The 16,981-nt window shown below is 50.7% G+C and overlaps 2 protein-coding genes and 1 non-coding gene across 3 annotated transcripts in view; all 3 read right to left on the bottom strand.

Annotated features, from left to right (window-relative positions):
* Window positions 1-1,073: 1,073 nt before the first annotated feature.
* On the bottom strand, window positions 1,074-11,216 carry EIF4A1 (eukaryotic translation initiation factor 4A1). Its single transcript, XM_035135935.2, has 11 exons — window positions 11,184-11,216; window positions 9,551-9,599; window positions 9,227-9,359; window positions 8,197-8,336; window positions 6,683-6,851; window positions 5,041-5,150; window positions 4,182-4,325; window positions 3,862-3,999; window positions 2,768-2,857; window positions 2,254-2,333; window positions 1,074-1,888 (listed from the first exon to the last, which is right to left on the bottom strand). Exons 1-11 carry the CDS (start codon window positions 11,204-11,206, stop codon window positions 1,744-1,746), a joined length of 1,221 nt encoding a protein of 406 aa, XP_034991826.1. The 5' UTR covers window positions 11,207-11,216; the 3' UTR covers window positions 1,074-1,743.
* On the bottom strand, window positions 5,244-5,383 carry LOC118095948 (small nucleolar RNA SNORD10). Its single transcript, XR_004693861.2, has one exon. It is a non-coding gene; the product is annotated as a small nucleolar RNA SNORD10 (small nucleolar RNA).
* Window positions 11,217-14,513: 3,297 nt separating the features above from the next.
* The window catches only part of SENP3 (SUMO specific peptidase 3), a 29,126-nt gene continuing 26,658 nt past the window's right edge, over window positions 14,514-16,981 (bottom strand). Inside the window, exon 11 of the mRNA XM_035136396.2 lies at window positions 14,514-15,632. Within this exon, the coding sequence (XP_034992287.2) occupies window positions 15,522-15,632 (111 nt within the window). The 3' untranslated portion in view covers window positions 14,514-15,521. The remainder of the gene's footprint in view (window positions 15,633-16,981) is intronic.

The raw sequence follows: 16,981 nt of genomic DNA, 5'->3' as shown, positions 1-16,981 counted from the left end.
AAAGGTTCAGTCTTTTTAAAAGTCTCTTTTGTCCTTATCTTTGAGTCTTCCAGTCAACTTTACCATTTCAGCATACTCCATCAAGTGTTTTCATTAATCAACCAAATCTGCACGCCACCCTATACAGTACCTGCAGATCTCACATGAAATCGCAATGTTGATTTTTGTAACGAAGGATAACTCTGGGGCTTCAAGAACAGCGGGCACACCCTGCTATGCCAACCTGCTGGCCCCCAGATCTTCTGGACTACAAATCCCATCATGCCTCAGGAGGGCACCCATATGGGGAAAGTCTGGGGTTGGAAGCAGGACCCATCCATTTGGGGGGCGGGGTGGGGTCAAGCCGGCTTTTGTCCCCAAAGTCCTCTCCCCACACCTCTGCTTCAAGCAGGGGTAGGCAATCTAAGGCCCTGGGGGGGGGGTACATTTGGCCCAACTGCCTTTTCAATCTGGCCCAATTTACAGTAGAATGTGCCCCTTTTATTTAAGATAAATCTCCAAATTTAGTCTGGCCCACCACATGGTCTGGGGGACGTTGCTGAAAAACAGTTGCTGACCCCTGGCTTAAGGCCAGGCAGCCAAGCCTAGACTACTGCAGCACACTTTTGTGGAGCTGCCCTTGGACCCTGTTCAGAGGCTGCCAAGCTGCTCCCAGGTGCATTAGCAAAACCCAGCTGACCACACCGCTCTGCTTGCCCAATGAGAACAGGCTGAGGAAATGTCTGTTAAGGGGGTCACAGGATCCATCCCAAATCAAGCACCACCTCCTGTCATTTTCTGACTTCAAAACCTAAACTAGCATCGTGGCCAGGTAGGGATTTGAACCCTGCTCTTCCAGCACCCATAGCATTTGGCCACAGTGGCTAGACACAAGGTCTAGATTAGAAGCTTGCTTTTTTTAGGAGGAAGTGGTGGCAAGCTTCCATGCTGTGATAGCTTTTTCTTTTTAATGGACAGCAGAGGGCTTTCGGGTCGTGATAAAAGAACTGATAGCACTAATATTCTTGGAGGAAAATGTTCAAGTGAGGCACCCCCTCCCTTTCTTAAAATTCACAAAAATCACCCAAGGCGCATAGAGTTTTCTCAAGATCACGTTTATTTTGGTCACTGTAACTTTCCTTTTGAATAAATAATAGCTATACAAAAAAAAAGGTTTTAAGGTTGCACATACAGATTTTTTTGCCGTATGAAAAGTTTTCAATTTTTTTTAGATTTTATCTTAAAGTGTTGGGGGGAAAAGGTCTCATCTCGAAGATACATAGAGGGGAGGGGGAACAAAACATCTTGGCAATTTGCTTTGAATCAGTGATTTCCTCCCCCCCTCCTTCTCTGAAGCAATGATTTTAAGTCCGGGAGAAAACAGAAACACCCACACCCTTTTGATTCTGAGGGTGGTTGCCTTTCCTTTCCTGCTATAGCACCACGATTTTGTTGAAGGGTTCAATTTTGAATTTGCTCCCCAAGTCCCAAGGGGCTGGCAGCGGCTGGAGAAGCAAGCTACCAAATGAAGTTGACAAGTAGAGAGGGGCAGGGGGGGGGGGGGAGACCGAGAAAAGGCGCCAGTAAACACTAAGAGGTCATTCTGCCCCCAGAGAGAGTGACATTTATTCAAAAGGCAAGAAAACTCAAAAAAATTAGAAAAGGGCAGGTATTTTTATAAGGGTTGGGGGGGGGAAGAGGATTGTGCCTAATTGGGGTGGGGGGTGGGTTCTCGCAGGCACAGTGAGCCCCTACAGAGGCAGCTCAGATGAGGTCGGCCACGTTGAGAGGCATTTCCTCGATGGAGGTGTTGTAGAATGTCTCGATGTCGCGAAGCGTACGCTTGTCTTCTTCTGTCACCATGTTGATCGCAACTCCTTTCCTTCCAAAACGGCCCCCTCGGCCGATCCTGGAGAGGTGGCAAGAAAGAGAATAGTATTTACCGGGGGGGGGGGGGGTGAGCAGGAGGTAAGTAAAGGACATCGCAAGAGCCTGCTGGATCAGACCCAATGGCCCATCACCCTGTTCTCGCAGTGGCCAGCCAGGTGCCCATTAGGTAAAGGAAAAGGACCCCTGGGCGGTTATGTCCAGTTCCGGGTCATTTGGCCAGCAGGACTAAACTGCACCTGGCACAACGGAACATGTGACGGAAACCAGAGTGCACAGAAACACGGTTTACCTTCCCGCCACAGCAGTACCTATTTATCTTTCCAACCCCCTGCAATGTAAGCCTGAGGGGCCAGAAAGTGTGGGGGAGGAAAAAAAGGATCTCACCTGTGTATGTAGTTCTCACGGTTGGTTGGCAGGTCATAGTTGATGACCAGGGAAACCTGCTGGACATCAATGCCACGGGCCTGGAAATGAGAAGAGGGGAGGTTTAGCGGTTTTACCAACAGTTATCAATCTGTCATGCTCACAAGGTTTTCAACTGTGGGCATCTGCTACGTGGGGCAAGGCACCATAGCGGCGGGTGCCAGCCGTGGGGAAGAGCAGCTCCCGCGATTCGTGTGCCAAGGAGCTACAATCCGCCAGTAGCACTGCGCCAGCCAGGCAGAGAGGGAATCTCCTTGGGTGGGTGGCCAACTGGACAAACACGGGAAACCCACAAACAGGATGTGAGCACAAAGACCTGGCTGTCTCCCCCTCCTGTTGTTTCTGGAGAAGCCCTTCTCTCCTCCGGGAATTTGTCCTTGGCTGTTACTGCCCACTGTGGAAGTGAGTTCCACAGTTCAGCCTCTCCTGAATCACCCAACATTCAGCGGATGTCCTCCTTCCACGCCCCACTCACCAGTAAGTCTGTGGTGATCAGGACACGGCTGGAGCCAGAGCGGAATTCCCTCATGATGACATCGCGCTCCTTCTGGTCCATGTCTCCATGCTGAAATGAAAGAAGGCACCACCTTAATCTTCCTTTGTATGTTTATGGAAAATTATAGAACCTAACAAGCCTTTCTCATTTTGCTGGGGTGTGGAAACGTGACTACAGTCGTACCTCGGTTTACGAACCGCTCGGTTTGCGAACAGTTCGGGTTACGAACTCCGCAAACCCGGAAGCGTTTTCGGCGCGCTCGCGCTCGGTTTGCGACCTTTTCGGGTTACGAACTGCGACCTGGAACGGATCGCGTTCGCAACCCGAGGTACTACTGTATTCCCATTTTTCCTTTTTCTCGCATCATGTACATTACATAATCATCTCGTTTGTGCCCTGATCTCACTTTCGGATAATCTTTTGTTTCTTACATGGCATTGACACTATTGTTTATCTGAATTGCATGTTTTTTTTCAGATAGCTTTGTAACCTGAGTGGAAGGAAATCAGGACGGCGTCACACACACAAAGACAACTAGCACATCTCGCCAACCTCAGAGGGAGTTGTGACAGGTTAAGTGTTTCCCCAGCATGAACCAGCACACAGCCACGGGGAGGAACGCTGTGCTGGGATGTATAGGGTAAAGTTTATGTACCCCTGCTAGATATAAGACAGTCACCACTTTCAGAGGTGCCTCTTTGCCCAGTAGCAAAGGGGGGGGGGGTGAGGGAGACCAGAACCTGAGGCAAGCAGGACGGCAATTGCGACTGCTTTCAATTTTAGTGCACATAGCGGGTTGTGAAAACCCCTATTCTGAACAATGCTTTTTATAGCATAGGGAATCAGGTGGTGGGATTGAAAAAACCACTATCTTGTTTAGTTTTTTAAAATATTTTATTGCCACTTATCCACCACGGTTTCCTGCCTGCAATCCTATTAACACGGCTTGTGTTTAAAGGCTTCTTTCTGGGCCCTTTCCACAGGATCAAATTTACATAAGACTGAGACCTCCCCATTAGACAATCCTGAACAGGACTCCCCTTCCCCCCCCCCGAAAAGGCTCGTTCACCCACCATGGCGGAAACTGTGAAGTCCCGGGCATGCATCTTTTCAGTGAGCCAGTCCACCTTCCTCCGGGTGTTGATGAAGATGACGGCTTGAGTGATGGTGAGGGTCTCGTAGAGATCGCACAGGGTGTCCAGCTTCCACTCCTTTGGCACGAGAGGGAGCAGTTACAATCAAAGTAGAACACCCACTCCAAATTTAAACCCGTTTCAAGGCCCCCCTGAGAACCCCCAGGCTATTTGAAGGGGCCACCTTGACTGGTTCTCTTGCCACTCCCAACACCTCCTCCCGGTCACCCCATAAGCCCTGTGTAACCGTCGCCACGTACCTCCCTCTCCACGTTTATGTAGAACTGCCTAATACCCTCCAGGGTGAGCTCCTCCTTCTTGACCAGGATACGGATCGGGTCCCGCATGAATTTCTTGGTCACCTCCAGGACATCCATAGGCATGGTGGCAGAGAGAAGCACCACCTGGAAGGGGACAGAGGGGCTGTGAGTCAATACATTTGTACCCTCAAGGCAGTCGGGGTACTTGCGGGGGAAATCACCTGGCAGAGAGTATATGAGTCGGGTTCAAGGTCCTTGAACAAAGCTGTGAGCAATTTAGATCCAGGGTACCTCAAGGTTTGCTTAACAGTGGTGGCCATAGCTGCCAAGTTATCCCTTTTTAAAGGGATTTTCCATTATGCTGAATAGGCTTCCTTGCGAGAAAAGGGAAAACTTGGCAGCTATGGTGGTGGCCAAACTTGGCCCTCCGGCTGTTTTTGGACTACAACTCCCATCATCATGGGATAAGGGATTTTATTTTTGTGTAGGAAAAGCAGGATACAAATAAATAAAACCAAATAACTCGGCAGAGAGGAGATTGAGGGAAGTCCAGAGGAGGGGGAGGGAGAATAATTGTAAATAACATGAATGAGATTTGTTCCATTATTTGTTATAAAATTCAATAAATATTCATGTTCAAAATATAATTTTTAAAAAAACCCTTAGCTAACAGGACCAGTGGTCAGGGATGATAGGAATTGTAGTCCTAAAACAGCTGGCCTAAACCTTCCATCACAGAGATCTAAAGAACCTAACGAGGCTCATTTAACAACGACAAGCTTTTGGCGCCACTGGCCAAGCCCTGTGGAACTCTCTGCCCCTGGGGAGTCTGAACCAACGAGCTGAGAAATTACCGTACCTGTGTGTTCCCACTCAGTTTCTGGAAGATGTCATAGATCTGGTCCTTGAAACCTCGGCTCAACATCTCGTCAGCCTCATCCAGCACAAACATCTTGATAAACTTGGGTGCTGCAGAGACAAAGGAGTGTTGGTGAGGACTTTGGGGGGGGGGGGTAGAGACAGAGTGTCTCCTCAAGGGGACGGCGGCCGGGGGAAGCTGCTGTTCTCAGGAATCTTTTAAGAGCTATGATCACTTCCGAAACCCACACCTTTCTCTCCCAGAACAGCAGAACGCCAACCGGGAGGGAAAAACGGGGGGTTGATGGGAGTCAGATGACACGCATGGGAGATCATCACAGAACAGCAAGACAGGGGCGATATGGATCTGCTTATGAAAATGGCAACTCTACCGCCAAGAGCAAAGTCACACGAGCCTGAGATAAGGCTGGAAACAAAGTCCTGATGAGGAACGCCTTGAGGAAGTTGGGTGTGTCTAGTCTGGAGAAGAGAAGACCTAGGGCAGGGGTCCCCAGACTTACCGCGCAGTGGGGCGGGCCGGAGGGCAAAGGAGTGCGCGCCCGTGCGCATGCGCACACGGGCGGGAGAAAATCGCTTGTGCGCATGCGTATGGGCCTCCCCCGACCCAGAAGTGCATCGGAAATGACCTCTTCTGGGTCGGGAGAGGCCCATACGCATGCGCACAAAGGATTTTCGGCGATTTTTTGCCGATTTTTAAGATCGTCACCGCGCTGCGTGCTGTAAGACCGGGCGGCGGCAGCGGGCGCCGGGGGTCGTCGCGGGCCGGATTGGGAGGCCGATTGGGCCGCATCCGGCCCGGGGGCCGTAGTTTGGGGACCCCTGACCTAGGGGATCCATAATAATAATTTATTATTTCTACCCTGCCCAATAGCCTATTATTTCTATCCCACCCAATACCCCGCGCTTCAAATATGGGAAGATGGAGCCAGCTTGTTCTCTGCTGCTAGAGAGCAAGTGTCTAACCTTAAACGTGCTGCTAAGGTTATGGCAGCCTACTACAGCCAAATGGATTGAGAAAGCTTGGTCTGTAATAACTACAATTTAGCAAACTTATTACATAAAAATACAGGCAGAAAATGGGTGTTTTGGGCAATGTCCTGTAACAAGCCAACACTGAACCGTAGGCTGCTTTCAACCTGCCGTAACGTTACGAGTGGTTCTTTGCATTTTCTCCCTTTTGAAGTAAAATAAAAAAATTCCTTCAGTAGCACCTTAAAGACCAACTAAGTTTTTATTTTGGTATGAGCTTTCGTGTGCATGCACGATCTGAAGAAGTGTGCATGCACACGAAAGCTCATACCAAAATAAAAACTTAGTTGGTCTTTAAGGTGCTACTGAAGGAATTTTTTTATTTTACTTCGATCCAGACCAACACGGCTACCTACCTGTCTCCCTTTTGAGTTTATTTACTAAGAAGGCAGCCCTGTTTAGGGAAGTTTTTAATGTGTGACATTTTAATTATTTCTAATCTTTGTTGGAAGCTGCCCAGAGTGGCTGGGGAAACCCAGTCAGATGAGCGGGGTACAAATAAAAAATTATTATTATTATTAAGACCGTAAGATGATTTGCCGATTTGCTCTGTGCTACTACCTGGAGGGAAACTGAAGAATGCAAATACTTACACAGGTATCGCCTGTTCAACATGTCGAAGACGCGTCCAGGGGTCCCGACAATGATATGGGGGGCCTCCATCTGCAGTTTCTGCACTTCGGCGCGGACGTTAGTCCCGCCTATACAGGCATGGCAGGAGGCACCCATGTAGTCTCCCAGGGCCATCACAACCTTCTGGATCTATGGGAAGACGAGAAGGGCAGAGTTGTTAGCGGGGTCTGGACTCTCTGGCGCTGGTCAAGGGCAATGGCCTCCCGGTGCCAACACTTTTGTTTCCCCAGCATGAACCAGCAAACAGCCACAGGAGAGACACTGTGCTGGGATGAACAGGGATGATTGCTGTCCCCCTGCTAGAGAAAGAGGCTTCCACTTTTTGCAGGTCGCCTCTTTCGTCAACTAGCAGGGGGAGGGAAGATGGATGGAAGAGAACAGTTGGAGCGGAGGCAGCAATTCCTTCCTTCACTTTGTAAAGCGGGACAAGGCCAGGAGAAACAGAATGAAGCCCCTTAAAAATGCTCTTGCACACCAGGGAAGGAGATGCAGAACACAGATGTCAAAGGGAGGACAGCAGGAGCCTGGGAGGCAAGTCAGGTCACTTGAGAAGACAAAGGACTTCATGCAGTGGACTGTTAATCTGTGGAACTCCCTCCCTCAGGAGGCAGTGAAGGTCACAGAGTCAGATGGCTTTAAGAGAGGTTGGAGAAACTCATGGGGAGGGTGATCAATGGGTACTACCCACGATGGCGCAGCTCTGCCTCCAGAGGTTGGCAGCTATGCTTGGGATTCAGAGGGAAACTGCAGGAAGGGAGTATGCTCGTGTTTTGGTCCTGTTTGGATGTTTCCCAAAAGAGGCAACTGGCTAGTCAATGCAAGAACAGGATATGGGGCTAGATGGGCCATAGGTTTATGGCCTTGGCCTGATCCAGCAAGGGCCATAAGTTTACAGCAGGAGATAAATTGAATACAAACATTTTTAAAAAAGGTCTCAAGCCCTGCAGGAAAGCAAACCATGATGCAAATTCATTCACTGCATTGCTGATTTACATTGCAATGTTACACCTGTCTGCTCAGATTTTGGTGGAAGGGGGAGAGAAGCCGGGTTCTTGCACCTTTCACAGCTGTGCGGCAGGCAGAAACTCCAACAGGTTCAGCCTTTCCTAGTACAGAAATGCAATTATGGATATAGCTTCACCTGTGCACGTTCTGTCTGTCAGACAGTTTATAAAGGCGCCTCTTTGCCCATTAAACCAGAGGAATGAATGGAGACCTCTGGAGTTTGTTTTTTGGGCCCTCAGTTCCACCTGCAAAAAGAGGACACGTGTTTTTATACAAGACAAAGCTGTGCGCATCTGAAGGCAGCCCTGTTTAGGGAAGTTTTTAATATTTGCTGTTTTATCGTGTTTTTTTAATATATTCTGTTGGGAGCTGCCCAGAGTGGCTGGGGAAACCCAGCCAGATGGGCGGGGTATAAACATTAAATTATTATTATTACTACTATGGGCTGGAAAGAGAAAGCGAGGCTTACCTGCTGAGCCAACTCTCTTGTTGGGGCCAGGACCAGTGCTTGGGTAGCTTTCAGGTCCAGCTCAATTTGCTGTAAGATGGAGATTGCAAAAGTGGCGGTCTTCCCAGTTCCAGACTGGGCCTGAGCAATCACATCGTAACCTGAGTGGAAGGAAAGCAGGACGGCGTCACACACACACACAAAGACAACTAGCACATCTCGCCAACCTCAGAGGGAGTTGTGACAGGTTAAGTGTCTCCCCAGCATGAACCAGCAGACAGCCACGGGGAGGAACGCTGTGCTGGGATGAATAGGGTAAAGTTTATGTACCCCTGCTAGATATAAGACAGTCACCACTTTCAGAGGTGCCTCTTTGCCCAGTAGCAAGGGGGGTGAGGGAGACCAGAATGGCTACTTTCAGAGAAAGGCATTTGCAGTGTTGGGTGGGAAAAACTTGGAAAGATCTCCCAAAATTCCTTTCTTTCTGCCTAGTATTGCTGATCAGGAAAAAAAACCCCTCAATGTCAGGTTTTTAACACTACAAATCCCCATCATTCCTAGCCAGGACAGCCACATTCAATGGAAATGAAAGCCCAAAATATCTGGAGGGCATCAGGCTGCAGACCAAAACAGAGCAGATAAAAGGAAGGACTTCCTCACCCAACTATGGAAGTCGTTCCCTGAAGCATAAAGGGAACCTCTGAACGCCAGTTGTTATGCCCAGGTCCAACCTGTAGGATTTTACTGTTTGGGGAATCTGGCTGGCCTCTCTGAGAACTGGATGCTGATCTGATGCAGCAAAGTCCCTTTTCTGGCAATACTAAACTTAAAGTGAAGCAGCAAGCTAAGCAGAAGTTAGTTCGATCATTTGCTGCATACATTCTGCTATATGGGGCTTAAATGCTTGCTCGCCAGGGCAGCAAGCTAAGCTGTCAACTTAGAAATCTCTCTTTTTCGCTGCCTGCCTTTCCCTATACTCTCCTCCTTTTACGCAGGGCCCCCCCACCCCCTTTTGAAGAAGTGTGCTGCTGCTTGAGCAGTTAAGCCTCACCCTTGATACAAGGGAGAATGGCTCGCTGCTGGATGGCGGAGGGCTTCTCAAAACCATAGGCGTAGATTCCTCGCAGGAGGGACTCCGACAAGTTCATGTCATCGAAACTGTCAACGATCTCGTTCCAATTGCTCTGTAGGGAAGAAGCAGGGAAAGATGAACTCCCTCAGCCAAGCCCCAACCCTCTCAAAAGAAACATCCAAGCCCCCAAAAGGGTAATCTGGGCAACCTGGATGCCAATGTGTTGGTTGGGATACAGAGATCATGGTATGTTTTCCCCCTATTTAGTTATCCAAATGGCTCCGGACAGGGGTAGTTTCTCACCTCAATGACACCATCGGGGTCCATCCCTTCGGGGCCATTGTCTCTAGGTCTAGAGGAAAAACAACAGAACATTTTAGAAACACTCAAGATGAGCAACCAGGAAAATACCAATGCACTCGCCACCCCTTGCATATATTATGGCTCCCCAATGCACTTGTGTTTTGCAATAGCTTATGTAAGGAATGGCCTTATGTGACAACTAGAGGTCAGCAACACAACCTTGGAAGGTCAGAAGTTTACCACCACCACAGCCTTCCCACTTGTTCTCTCCTCCCCTGATCTTGTGGCTGTGAGTTCCACAGGTCCCTTTGTCAACTCCAGCTATTCCTCCCAGCCCCCCCCCCCGTCATAGCTGGAGAGGAGGAAAGCGATGCCGTAGCTTAACGTGTCCCACGGCGGCCCATTTGCCGCTCCCCACGTGCCTCCCGCTCCTTCCCGGCTCCCTTTTTCTTCCTGCTTTCCTTTTAAGGGCAAGAGGCTCCTCCCTCCCCGCGCCTCTGGCCACAGGCCCGTGACGTCACGGGCGCAGAATTCCCGGATGCGAAGCGACAGGACAATAGGCAGGGCGGGAGATGGGGGGGCGGCGGACGAAGGGAGAAATGGACGCGCCCGCGGCAAGGGGGGGGGGGAGGGAAGAGAAGCAGCGTTGCTTCTCCCCCCCTTACTCTAAAATGGGCTCGCCCGTGCCAAGTCTGCGCGGTGCGGAAATTGAATTGCCCAACCCCCCGGCGGGGGGGGGAACGGGGAAAGGATGGGCGAGTCCAAATGCAGAGAAAGGGAGGAGGGGAAAAAAGGAGCAGACCACGGAGGAAAAGGGAGAAAAACTTGTGTAAGAGGAAAATGCTCAAAATGGCTGAAAAAAAGGGAGGGGGGAGAGAGGAAAAAAGGACAGGCCGCCTTTTTTCCCTTCGCCCTCCACACGGGGGACACTCAGCACAGAAAGAATATCGCCTCCTCTTCAACGGTTCCCCGCACACCAAAAAAACCCAGGAGATTCCTTAAATAAGAGATAACCCCTCCCGTTTTCTCGACGAAAAATGGAACCGCCCGCAAGCATTTAAGAAAAAAAAACTTGGGGGAGATAAACCCCCTAAAGGGGGAGGGGGAAGATAAGAGACAACGCCATTACAGAAACCGACGCCCCGCGTTCCCTCCCGGCGAAATGGCGGCGGTTCTCGCGAGGGAAGTTCTTATTCACACGCCGGTGCTGGGGGAGGCCCGTTCCTGCTTTTCATTTCTCCCCCCCCCCCCGGCGATGAAAACGGTCTCGGCCCCAAAGCGACATAGACCATAAGGGGAAAAGACGAATCCACTACCGAAAATGGGGTTGGGAAAAATGCGATGGCCACGACCTGGCCGGCCACGTGGAATGAGGCGAGGAGGGGGTCTTAAGAGAGGGAACAAAATGGAGGAAGGCGAGAAGGAAACTATTCACGCTCCTTTTACTATGTGGAAAGCGCCTCTCTTTTCCCTGTTCCCTCTCCTCCTTTGCCCCGTAATGGTTCGGTCCTCGGATGGAACCTTGGAATTGGGGCGCGAGGGCGGTGAAGAGGCCTAGACGGACCGAAATGGCGGGTTGGGGGTGGGGAGGAGGCCCTGCCGCGCGCGCACTCTCCCTCGCTTGCTCACTCACCGGCTCTCTTGACTCGCAGACATCCTGGGGAAAAGGTCCTAGCCCCGCCCGCCTCGCTCCACCTTATAACAACCCGCCGGGGCCCCGCCCAGCGGCCCCTCCTCCATTGGCCCTCTTCCTCATGAGCCCGCCTAGCCACCAGGCTCACGCCATTGGCTCCGCGCGCTTCTCTCCGACCGGCTTCGCTCCCATTGGCCCTCCGCTCCCCCCCTCTTCCACTTTCGGAGACGCCATTGGCCAGCGATTCTCCGCCACCACCTGCCCATTGGACGAAGGGATCCGTGACGGGAGGATTTCTTTCTTTTTTTTAATGTCCTCTGGTGACGTCAAACCGAGGGGGGGACGTGAGGGGGGAAAAAAGGGAGAGGTGGAAAGAACTCTCGCGGGCGGGCGGGCGTCGTGACGTCAACGGGAAGCGCCGGACTCTGGTTGGTCACCGGCCGCGTCAGTCGACGGATGGGCCAACGGGCGCCCGAAAGAGGAGGCGGGTTCTAGGAGGGGGCGACAGGGAGAGGAAAAAGGCCCACGTGGTTAGGCGTTGGGGCCTGAATTTTGGGCCTGCTGCCTTTGTCCAGCGGGGAGGGCAGAGCACCACGTGATATAGGCCTTGGTGGAGGGGGTAGTAAAATTCTCCCACCCCCCAAAAAAGTTAAAGGGGCTGGGCTGAAATTTAAATACTGGGTGTTTTTTGAGACCCCTCCCCCCCAAAAAAACCTTGCCAAAATATTTTCCAAAAGGCCACCCCCGGCCCATTACAAGGGAGCCCCCTTCTAGGTGCTGTGGATGTTCCTGGGCAGGAAAATTTGGGCCATCCCCCCCAAAAAACTCATTTCCTGACTCCTCCACCTTTTAAACTGGAAAGCTCCCCCCACCCCACAAACCCTCTTGTATCTGGGAGGATGGATCCGATCCCCACCCCCCGTTGATCCGCTGGTCAGGATCCCCTTCTACTGACCCACTGGCAGGACCAACCACTACCGACCCACTGGGCTGGGTTCCCCCTCTTCTTCTCCAATGGCCTGTTCCTTCCCCCTCCTCCATTTTTATTTTAAAGCCTTCGGTATTCAACTGGTGGGTGGGTGCGGGGGCGGACTAGGTGAACAGCCCGATCTAAGGTGGGCTGCAACAGCTGTTGTTTTCTCTCTTAAAAACAAACCACCACCTTTTATATTTTACTGTTTTAAACGATTTTGGGGCCCATTACAGGAAGCGTTTAACAGGCACGTTGTAAATACCAAAAAATGGTGAGATGCTGTCGAGGCAGTCAAAATCCTCACCTGAACTTCCTTGGCCCACCTTGCAACTGATCCAGCGTGCCAAGGCACTTTCAGTTTTTGGAAGGCAAAATGCAGAGAGCTGAGGGACCTGTTGGACTTGCCAGCATCCATCAGCCCCGGTCAGCATCGCCAATAATCGAGGATGGGGTCCCCACAGCATCTGGGGGACCAGGCATTGTCTCCTCCCATCTTTTGCAAGTGTTTTCATTTTATTTTGTATTCTCATTTTGTATGTTTCTGTTGTGAACCGCCCTGGGATCTTCAGATGAAGGGCAGCATAATGATAATAATTTTATTATTTATACCCTGAGCGGTTTACATAACATTAAAAAATTGTAAAACATCAGACATTTAAAATTTCCCAATACTGTACAGGGCTGCCTTCAGATGTCTTCTAAAAGTCAGATAGTTGTTTATTTCCTTGACATCTGATGGGAGGGCGTTCCACAGGGCGGGCGCCACCACCGAGAAGGCCCTCTGCCTGGTTCCCTGCAACCTCACTTCTCGCAGGGAGGGAACCACCAGAAGGCCCTCGGAGCTGGACCTCAGTGTCTGGCCTGAACGATGGGGGTGGAGATGCTCCTTTAGGTATACTGGGCCGAGGCTATTTAGGGCTTTCAAGGTCAGCCCCAACACTTTGAATTGTGCTTGGAAACGTTCTGGGAACCAATGTAGGTCTTTTAGGACCGGTGTTATATGGTCTCTGCCACCAATCTAGGATACAAATGTATAAAATCAACAACAATGGAAACACCAGAGGCAGACCTAAGCTTTCCTAGCATCTGAGAAGCTCCAGGTTGCTGCCAAATTTTATGCTACCCTTAAAACCAAGCCAGGTCCAATGGCGTAAGTTTAGGGACTTTCTGGATCCTTTGATACTTTAGCTTGATCACTGAGATTATCTGAAGGAACTTCGTTGGTTGTCTCCTGGATCTGCGGGGCATGTATTCATGTCAAGAAACCGAGCCTTTTGTGTCTTTGGTCCGTTCCTGTGGGACTCTCTGCCACTGACGGCTTTTGTGGCAGCTTTAAGCACCTGCTGAAAACATTTCTGCGCTTCCAGGGATGTGCAGGCAATTGAGACCACCTTTCTGCAATGGTTAGTTGATTTTACAGTGCATAGGTATTCTTGCAGACCGCTTCAATACTTATTTTTTTTGCGATACAGTGGTACATAAGTATTTTTATAATTCAAGCCCTGGCCCGCCTCCCTGGTCCAGGAAAGAGCCATCCAAGGCCTATGCCCTTCCAGGAGGAAGAAACCAGTGGCCAGAGTATTTTGAGCTGGATTAGAAAAGGTTCCTGGCCCCGTTTAGGCTCTGAGAAACCCAAGTGACTCACTCCCAGAGCTGTTGTGGAGGAGAAAAAGCACACAGGCTTTCAATCCAGAAGATGAGTCACTACAGGCAGGACTGGGTTCAAGGAAAACAAATAGTGCAGCAAAAACCAGATAGTCAGCAGGATTTTTGCACCCATGGGGGTGATGCCCAAGAAAGATGCCCCACGAACACACACACACTATATATTTAGCCGAGATCAATGTTGGAACGTTCCACATTCATATTGTGGGGAATTTGCTCCAGCCCCCCCAAATGAGCACACACCCGCTTTCATAATGCTTGGCTCTGATTTTAGAATGGCTCTCCCACTATCCTCTCTCCCACCACAATGCCTGTGTTTCCTCCAATGGAGAGCCAGTGGTGGTTAGTGTGTTGGACTAGGATCTGGGACAGACCAGGATTCAAATCCACCCCCCCCCTCGGTCACGCTGCTCACTGGGTGACCCTGGGCCAGCTGCTGCTTTTCTCAGCCTAGCCTACCTTGCAGGGTTGTTGGGATAAGATGAAGAATTGGGGGGGGGGATGTGGAGAATCGTGTATGCCACTTTGAGCTCAGAGGAAAAGGTGGAAAAAGTGCAATAACTAAACAGGGCCGGCAGAAAAGAGAGAGCTATTGTGCACCATGTGTGATCACAACACATGGAGCTGCCTTCCGACCTCCGGTGTAACCCCCCCCCCCCGCTCAACCCCCCCCCCATCAACTTCCCCAGCAGACAGTGTTCTCCACCACAAAGGCTTAGGACCTTGTTTTGTTTCTCTCTCTTTATATATTGTTTTTTTTTAAAAGCAGATCTAGGACAGGAGGTGCAAAACTCTTTTCCTCGCCTTGTAATACTGCACACACAGAACACCCTTGTGTAACGCCACACATCGCAAGGAGGTTAGAAAATCCATTTGCGGCTGTCTTTTTTTCTCCAAAGAATGCTTTTTTTTTATTACCCACAATGGTAGCCATCGTATAAAAAAATGCTTGTTTCCGTTATCTCGGCCCCAGTGTAGAAACCTGCCCCCCTGCCCGCCCACCGGAGCCCCTTCTTCCCCTGTTCCAACTCCCTCTCCCTTGAGAGGGGGGGGGGAAACCAGAACATACATTATCCACTAACACAAGTAACCAACAGGGCGAGATAAAGCAGAGGGGAGAAGCTGGGGTGGGCTGGAGGGTAATTTATGCCTCCCCCCCCCCCGTCCCTGCCTTCCTGGTCCCTCGTTTTTGGACTCTATCCTCCCTCCGATCCGGAGCGGAACATGATAAGAAACTTCCCCGATCCCACCCGCTCGCCCTCAATCCCACCCATCCGTCGTGTGTCCCCCCACCCCATCCCCGCAACTTCCCCAACAGAACCAACTCGGAGAAAGGGCCCTCCGGAGGTCGGTTTTAAATACGAACGAAAGAAAACGAGAGACCAGGAAGAAGAAGAAGAAGAAAAAGAAGATGAAGAAGAAAAAGGGTAGGGGGGTTAACTCGGGTTAAAAACGACACCCCCCCTCCCCCAAAACGAGTCCGCTTGTTAAACCTCAAGAGTTCCAGTGACCTAAGGACCCCCCCTGCCCGCTTTCCGTGCACTCCAAATCGGATGGCCTCGGAAGGCGCTGCTGTCAAGCTGGAGGAGGAGGAGTCATGTGTCCGGCTGTCCAAGTCGGTGTGTCTTTGGGAGGGTGTGTGTGTGTGTGTGTTGTGTATTTTGTGTATGTGTGTGAGAGAGACAGGGAGAGAGAGCTCGTCACGCGGTGAGCTTGCAGTGGCACAACTCCTTGTACATCTGACGGCGCAGTTTCGGCATGTCCTGCTGGGTGAAGGAGAAGGGGAGGCCCAGCGCCAGGAATTTGGAATACTGGAAGAGAAAGGAAAGGAGGATCAGCAGCATATACCCAAGAACATCATAAGAGCCTGCTGGATCAGACCCAATGGCCCATCATCCTGTTCTCACAGTGGCCAGCCAGGTGCCCATTAGGGGTTGTGGCGCTCATCTCGCTTTCAGGCCAAGGGAGCCGGTGTTTTTCCACAGGCAGCTTTCCGGGTCATGTGACCAGCAGGACTAAACCGCTTCTGGCACAACGGGACACTGTGATGAGTGCCAGAGCGCACGGAAACGCCATTTACCTTCCTGCCGCAGTGGTACCTATTTATAGAACCATAGAATTGGAAGAGACCACAAGGGCCATCCAGTCCAACCCCCTGCCAAGCAGGAAACACCATCAGAGCATTCTTGACATATGCCTGTCAAGCCTCTGCTTAAAGACCTCCAAAGAAGGAGACTCCACCACACTCCTTGGTAGCAAATTCCACTGCCGAACAGCTCTTACTGTCAGGAAGTTCTTCCTAATGTTGAGGTGGAATCTTCTTTCTTGAAGTTTGAATCCATTGCTCCGTGTCCGCTTCTCTGGAGCAGCAGAAAACAATCTTTCTCCCTCCTCTATATGACATCCTTTTATATATTTGAACATGGCTATCATATCACCCCTTAACCTTCTCTTCTCCAGGCTAAACATGCCCAGCTCCCTAAGCCGTTCCTCATAAGGCATCGTTTCCAGGCCTTTGACCATTTTGGTTGCCCTCCTCTGAACACGTTCCAGCTTGTCAGTATCCTTCTTGAACTGTGGTGCCCAGAACTGGACACAGTACTCCAGGTGAGGTCTGACCAGAGCAGAATACAGTGGTACTATTACTTCCCTTGATCTAGATGCTATACTCCTACTGATGCAGCCCAGAAATGCATTGGCTTTTTTAGCTGCTGCATTATCTACTTGCACTGGCGTGCTTTCGAAGCCAGCAAGCAGGATTTGAGCAGCGATGCTGCGTTCCTGTGCTTTTTTCCTGCAATGCTCATTTCTCGTCTACCATCCAGGTTGGGATAAGTTTGCCATTCCTATAAAAGCTGTTCAGTTCTGTATGTAATCGGGAGGCCCGACAGATCAGCTTGGAAAAGTCTTAAACAACACTTTCACCCCTAATCGCAGCGTTGAGGCGTAATTTTTCTTCCACAGAAGGAGGAAGGTGGTGGCTGTGCTGCTGGGGGCGCACTGCCCGATTGAATACCCCCCCCACACACACACAAAGAGCATGATCTACCCAACCAAGAGTGAGGACCTCTGCTTAGCGGATCAGGGTTCCCCCCCTTCTCCCCAGCTTTGGGAGGGGGCGTTAAGAGAAGGGATTCCTCGCGTCACATGCTGCCAAGAA

The sequence above is a fragment of the Zootoca vivipara genome, chromosome 13 (assembly GCF_963506605.1).
Source record: "Zootoca vivipara chromosome 13, rZooViv1.1, whole genome shotgun sequence".
NCBI classification, from domain to species: domain Eukaryota; kingdom Metazoa; phylum Chordata; class Lepidosauria; order Squamata; family Lacertidae; genus Zootoca; species Zootoca vivipara.
Note: the sequence above shows the minus strand (reverse complement) of the source record. Positions and strands in the feature narration are given on the sequence as shown.